The sequence below is a fragment of the Eupeodes corollae genome, chromosome 1, assembly GCF_945859685.1.
Source record: "Eupeodes corollae chromosome 1, idEupCoro1.1, whole genome shotgun sequence".
Lineage (NCBI taxonomy): Eukaryota > Metazoa > Arthropoda > Insecta > Diptera > Syrphidae > Eupeodes > Eupeodes corollae.
Genome location: NC_079147.1, coordinates 296,946,214 through 296,953,557, shown reverse-complemented (window position 1 = coordinate 296,953,557; position 7,344 = coordinate 296,946,214). Strand labels below are relative to the sequence as shown.

At 35.9% G+C, this 7,344-nt stretch overlaps 1 protein-coding gene across 1 annotated transcript; it reads right to left on the bottom strand.

Moving 5' to 3' along the window:
* Positions 1-1,005: 1,005 nt before the first annotated feature.
* On the bottom strand, positions 1,006-6,333 carry LOC129951646 (uncharacterized). The gene has a single exon (XM_056063896.1). It carries the CDS (start codon positions 6,331-6,333, stop codon positions 1,006-1,008), a length of 5,328 nt encoding a protein of 1,775 aa, XP_055919871.1.
* Positions 6,334-7,344: the final 1,011 nt, after the last annotated feature.

Here is a 7,344-nt window from a genome sequence, read left to right as displayed (position 1 = left end):
AGTTTGATTTCAAAATATATTTTTGTTTACGAGATTTTTAGTGGTTAAAAAATATAAGTAGCATCCTTAAAAGTTTTTTTTTCTTTATAAACAAATACAAATTGGATGAATTAAATTAATTTGAAGTCAATATCTTCTGTTTTTCACGAGATATCGAGAACCGAACATCAATTTTTACCAATTTTGCGTACTATTTTTTAAAAATTTTATTTTTTATGAAAAAACTGACTGTTATATTTTTATAAAAAAAATTACTGAATGTTGAAAACAATATTTTTTAAGAAATAAAATAAGTTTAAAGCCAATTTCTTAAAGTTTTGAAAAGTTATTTGCGTCGAAAATCAATTTTTACTAACTTTTATTAATTTTTGGTTAGGTTTTTACTTTTTATAAAAAATACTGTAAGTTTGAATTTTCTCAAAATTTCACCAGATCTTAAAAATGTTATTTTTTTTTAACACAATTGTTTTGGAGATAAAATCATTTTGTATTCGTAAAATTTTCGAGTTGACAAATTTATAAAAAAAATCGTTAATTGGATTTTTTTTTTTCAAAAAATATACTTGGTTGGTATCACGTTACAATATATTTTATAAAACTTTATTTAAGTCTCTTGAGTTTTTGATCCTAAGATATTGTTGAGAGAAAGCAAGCGTTTTTGTTTCTCTGTCTTTAAACTCCAATGCAAGATACGATCTTGATGGATTGCCTTATTAATTAGAGATTTAAATAAAGACACGGTCTTTACTTGTTCACAGTTTTATTAAGAAGAAGGAATTATATATTGTTACGTTTTGACAACCGGAAGGGTTTTTCTTAAAAGCTCTGATACTTCATAAAATTTACTTTGTAAACAACTCAAAAAAACATAGACTAATTTACAGGGTGCTTTAATTCAATTCAATTTTATAGGAAGTGTTTAGCGATGTTAAAAAATAAGTTTAATAATGAAAAAATTTAAATTAAAGTAAGCATCTGACATGAGTATATAAAATAAAGGTATGTTTAAGTCTCAACATTCTCCCCCCCTTGAATGGACTCAGGTTCTTCAATAGGAAGTCGTCGAATTCTCGTAACAGCTCGTTGGACTTCGCCGGTGGATGTTTTGAGAGTCACGACTCTCACGACATTATCCTTTCCAGGATGAACTTGGACAACTCTTCCAAGTCTCCATTTTAGTGGCGGAAGGTTTTCATCTTCGATGGTAACCAAATCGTTGATAGAAATTGGATACCCACACTTACTCCATTTAGCGCGAATTTGCAAGCCTTGCAGGTATTCTCGAGACCATCTTAACCAAAATTGTTGGAAATACCATTGTAATTGCTGATAACGTGTTAAGGTGTTGACGTTACAATTGTGTAACTGCGGCTCGACTGCTGCTGTGAGAGGTGTTCCAATCAGGAAGTGACCTGGAGTAAGCGCCTGAATGTCGTTAGGATTCTCAGATAAAGGTGTTATAGGCCTAGAATTAAGAATAGATTCAATTTGAATTAAAATAGTGTTAAGTTCGGGGTATGTTAAAGAAGAATTTTGTAAAGTTCGCTTCATATGAAACTTGCAGCTCTTAACGGCTGCCTCCCACAAACCCCCGAAGTGAGGTGATCTAGGAGGAATGGTTTTCCATTCTATCCCATCTGCCGCACACGTTTTTATAATCTCCTCCCTGTTCTCGTTCTGCATGAACATCTTATAGAGCTCATGTAATTGGTTACGTGCCCCGATGAAATTTGTAGCATTGTCACTGTAGATAACTGAGCACAGTCCCCGTCTGCCGATGAACCGCTTAAGAGCAGCTAGAAAGCTGTTTGTGGTTAGATCTTCCACTAACTCAAGATGGACTGCTCTGGTGACGAAGCAAACAAACACTGCGACATAAGCTTTCATAGGAGATGTACCTCGACGACGAAAATGTATACTAAATGGGCCGCAAAAATCAACCCCAACAATGTTAAATGGCCTCGACTGATGTACTCGTTGATGTGGCAAATCACCCATTACTTGAAGATTGCGTGATGGCCTTGCCCTTGTGCATCGTGCACATTTGTGAACCACCTTGCGAGCCACGATCTTACCATGTATGGGCCAAAACTTGTCACGAACAATGCTGAGCAGCGCTTGGGGCCCTGAATGAAAATTCTTTTCGTGCAGATGGCGAACCAAAATTGTGGTGAATGCATGGTCTTTTGGCAATAACATAGGATACTTTGCATCGAAATTCAGAGCAGAGTTAGATATTCTACCTCCTACACGAAGTATACCATCACTGTCCAGGAATGGTGCAAGCGATTTGATGTGACATCTTGAGGACAGTTGATAGCCTTTGGACAATGTTTCGATTTCTGTTTGAAAACTTACGAGCTGCACGTATTTTACCAACCCCTTCAGAGATTTGTTTAGTTCTTCAACAGTAAGTGGTCCAAATGTGTTTATATTCTTCTTAATCCCATTATGTCTGTATCTAAAAATGTAAGCAACTATTCTGACCAGAGATTCAAAGTTGTTGTGGTATTTTATGTTTTCAATAAGATCAGGTTCTACACAAATTTTAAAAATAGTTTTGGTTCTTTTTCGCTCAAGCTGGGGATCATCAACATTCAATATTACATTTGAAGAATTCCAAGTGCTTTCTTCCAGCTTCAGGAAAGAAGGTCCACTGAACCACATTTCATTTTTAATTAATGCTGACGGATATGATCCTCTCGATATTACGTCCGCAGGATTCAATTCCGAAGAAATGTGCCGCCATTGAGAAACTGAAGAGTGTTGATGAATAATTGAAACACGATTGGCTACGAAGGTCTGAAAGTTGCATGATTCCTCAGAGATCCAATTCAGTACAATTGACGAATCCGTCCAATAAGTTATATGATGTAGGATGGAACCAAAAATCTCCTTTAATCGTTGCACAAGCTGAACCATCATCACTGCAGCACATAACTCCAAACGTGGTAGGGTTACCTTACGCACAGGTGCTACTTTAGATTTGCCACATAGAAGGTTAGTTCTCACCGTACCATTATCATCCACAGAACGTATATATACACATGTACCAAAAGCATCTTCTGAGCTGTCGGAAAAAGCATGAAGCTGATAGTTAGCTGGATGACCAAAAAATACACGGCGACCAATGTGCATGTTGTTGAGTTCACCCAGATTTTTTCGAAACTTCAACCATGAGTGATAAAATTCTTGGGGCAAAGCTTCATCCCATGTAAGTTTCAGACGCCACAGCTGTTGCATAAAAATTTTAGCAAGCACAATCACAGGGTTTATCAGACCTAATGGGTCAAAAAGATGAGCAATATCAGAGAGAACCGTTCTCTTTGTTATGCACGTTGAAAGCAGGGGAGTTATCTCATAGTGAAACATATCTTCGACTGGGCTCCAAAAGGTACCTAATGTTTTGATCACCTCACTACCCTTTATTTTGAAACATTGCTCACGATCATTCTCTGGAACTTCTTCCATAATTTCAAGAGAGTTTGCACACCATTTCTTTAGAATGAAACCACCGCTACCTAGCAATGATATTAATTCTGATTTCAACTCTTTTAATTGATCGAGAGAGTCACAGCCAGTGATGAGATCGTCAACATAAAATTCAGAGATAATAGCCTTAGCCGCTGCAGGAAATTTTTCCCCTTCGTCGATGGACAACTGCTTTAACGCACGCGTCGACAAAAATGAGGCACAGGCAGTGCCAAAGGTTACCGTGCACAAACGATAAATGGCAATTTCGTTCTCACAATTTCTCCATAAAATATAATGAAATCGTCGATCAGACTCATCTAACCGCATTTTTGTTATATCAGCTGTCATTACAAATTTGTGTCTCCGAAATCTCAGAGCAATTGAGAACAAATCTGGCTGAATGACAGGACCTACCATCAGAATATCATTCAGTGATTTTCCAGAACTTGTCTTGGCTGCAGCATCACACACTACACGTAATTTTGTTGATGAACTTGTTGGCTTTATTACACAGTGATGAGGGAGAAAATAATGTGGAGAGGTAAAGTCTACTTTATTATCCAATTCCATGTGAGAATTCAGCAGCATTTCGTTCATAAAGGCAGAGTATTGTTGGAACAGGTCTGGGTTTTTAAGAAATCTTCTTTCTAGCGACAGAAGCCTCCTTTTGGCTATGTCATAGGAATTGCCTAGTAAGCGTGGATTCTGTTTAAAGGGAAGTTTGACACTAAAGCGACCAGACTCTAAGCGCGAATAGTGTTTCACAAAATGATTTTCACATTCCTTTTCTTCTGCTGACATAACATCTGTTTGACTGCTGAAGCTTTCAATTTCCCAGAATGCCTTTAACGTATTGTTCAGTGTTCCATCTGATTCGGATTCATGCGGAGTGTTTCTAATAGCAAAACTACGTCGGTTGGACGTGCTCGGATTATTGGATTTTGGAAGTTGACCTGCCACTACCCACCCAAATAAAGTATTTTGTAACGCAGGTAAGTTCGATCCCAACTTGATTTGTCCAACGCATAGTAGAGTGTAAAATAAATCTACGCCAAGAAGCAGATCTATACGCTGAGGAACATTAAAATGTGGATCAGATAAATTAATATTGTTTGGAATGTTCCATCCTTTGATATTAATTTTCTTATCAGGTAGCAGTCCCGTTATTTGTGGTATCACAAGCGCCTCAATTGTAGCTGTAAATCCATTGATGCGAGAGCCAATGTTAAGAATTGTCTTATGTTTAGCTATTGTAACAACGTTATTGGCACAAGATAAAGTGGTATGGGATGGAAGACGTTGCGTTCCAAGGCACTGCATGAGCCTTTCAGATATTAAATGAGTTTGGGACCCTGAGTCCAAAAGTACCCGACAGGGTACAATGTGCTGCAGTTTATTTATTATATTTATGACAGCTGTTCCTAAAATACTATTTTCAGTAGAGCTGGAGTACATTAAATGAGAAGTTGAAGCAGGCATTTCTTTAGAAGCAGTGAGATTTTCAGAAGCCACTGGGTGACTACTTGAACTAAGTGGAGCTTGTGGTACAAAACTTGTAGCATTTTCAACAAGATGCAAAAGTGTGTGGTGTTTCTTTCCACAATGACGACAACCACTAGATGGACAATTGGCGCTACTGTGATCTGAAGACTTTAAGCAGTTGTAGCATAGATTCATATTTTTAATTTTGTGTATACGTTCCGGAATAGAAAGATTTTGAAATTTGTAACATCGATAAATAAAGTGACCGGGAACTGAGCAGAATATGCAAGTGTTTTTTGTGGTAATAAATGCTTTTACACAGTGTTTTGAACTAGACTTCTGACCTTTTTGATTATCAGATTTTATTGAAGAGTCAAGAGTAAATAATTGATTTGTAACATTACCTTCAAGATGTTGAGCCCTCTTTTTAAGAAAATCTGAAAGTTCCTTCAGACTTGGTAGTCTATCTGTTGGTGCGTCATCATTCCACTTACTTAGAGTTGCAGGATCCAGCTTGGATGTCATTATGAAAACAACAACATCGTCCCAATGTTCGCAAGGTCTCTTCAGATTACTCAAACCGGTTAAATGGTTGCTGATTTTATCCACCAAGTTTCTTAAATCTGGTGCGGAAGCCTTATGAATCTTAGGATGATTGAATATGCGTTGAAGATGCTCCTGCGCAATTATTTTCTTGTTTTCGAAACGTTCTTTTAATCTTGCTAATGCCACATCGTAGTTGTCGTCTTCTATTTTGAGCCCTTCAACTGGAACAATTGCCGTTTCGCTTAATTTCGAAAGAAGGTAATGAAATTTAGCTTGCTTGGAAAGTTTGGGATTGTTATGCACCAATGATACGAAGCGATTATACCAAACCGTCCACTTAGTCACGTCACCTGAGAATGAAGGAAGTTCAATTACTGGCAATTTGATTGAATCATGTTTATTAGAAATTGATTGGGATACGTCCAATGTTTCATCCTTGTTCGCTTGTTTGGTGTTCAGAAGAACTTTAAGGGTGGCGATGGTTGAATAATAGACTTCTTCGTTATGAGAGCGCTCCGGATTAGTAATTTCCTCGTTGTCAACTTCTTCAATTTTCATTTGTGCCACCTTAAAATTGCTAAAGGCAGACTCTAGAGCTTCAATACGGACTTGCAGATCGGGCACAGACGTCGTGGCAGATTTTTCTTTGGCTTGAACAGAAAATAACCTCACTCTTTCAATCTGGTCCATGGCCACAAATCTTCGAGTTTTTAGAGCCTCTAAGCCTTTGATTTTCTTCTGTTGGGCCTTTAGAGTAGCGGCATCCATAGGTTCGACTGTTGTACCCTTCTCTGAATCGGTGGATTTCTTTGCAGTGCAGTCATCAGTCATTGCGAAAGGTGCAACAAATATTGTTTAACAAACGTTGTTGAAATTTGTGATAAGATCACGTCGGGGTCACCAAATAATGTTGAGAGAAAGCAAGCGTTTTTGTTTCTCTGTCTTTAAACTCCAATGCAAGATACGATCTTGATGGATTGCCTTATTAATTAGAGATTTAAATAAAGACACGGTCTTTACTTGTTCACAGTTTTATTAAGAAGAAGGAATTATATATTGTTACGTTTTGACAACCGGAAGGGTTTTTCTTAAAAGCTCTGATACTTCATAAAATTTACTTTGTAAACAACTCAAAAAAACATAGACTAATTTACAGGGTGCTTTAATTCAATTCAATTTTATAGGAAGTGTTTAGCGATGTTAAAAATTAAGTTTAATAAAGAAAAAATTTAAATTAAAGTAAGCATCTGACATGAGTATATAAAATAAAGGTATATTTAAGTCTCAACAGATATTTAGGGTTAACCAAAATGTTTGCCTTTTTTTAAACTGCTTTCGTAAAAAAAAACCACCAACACAATTTTCTTGAGAGCCCTTTCTAAGTCTTTCTGCACTGTTAACTGTAAATTTATTTGGAGTCAATATCAAATATCTTTTAGACTCAATTATTGAGATTATAGCTTCCAACTTTGTTATGTTATAAATTATATTGTTTTCAACATTCGGTAAAAATTTGAGAAAAATCGAATAGACAGTTGTTTTCCAAAAATAAAAACCTAACAAAGAAACAATACTAAAACTTGGTAAAAGTTTACTTTCGACTCAAATAGATTTTCAAAAATTAAAAATATTGTCTTCAAAGTTTTTTTTTTTAACAGAAAATATTGTTTTCGATATTCTATAGTTTTTTTTTTTTGTAAGAATCCAACATCCGTTTTTTTTATTAAGACAAATTAAATCTACAAGAAATAGTACGCAAATTTGGTAAAAATTGTTGTTCGGTCCTTGATATTTCTCAAATTAATTTGAATCATCTAATTTGCAAAAATTTATGAAACGCTA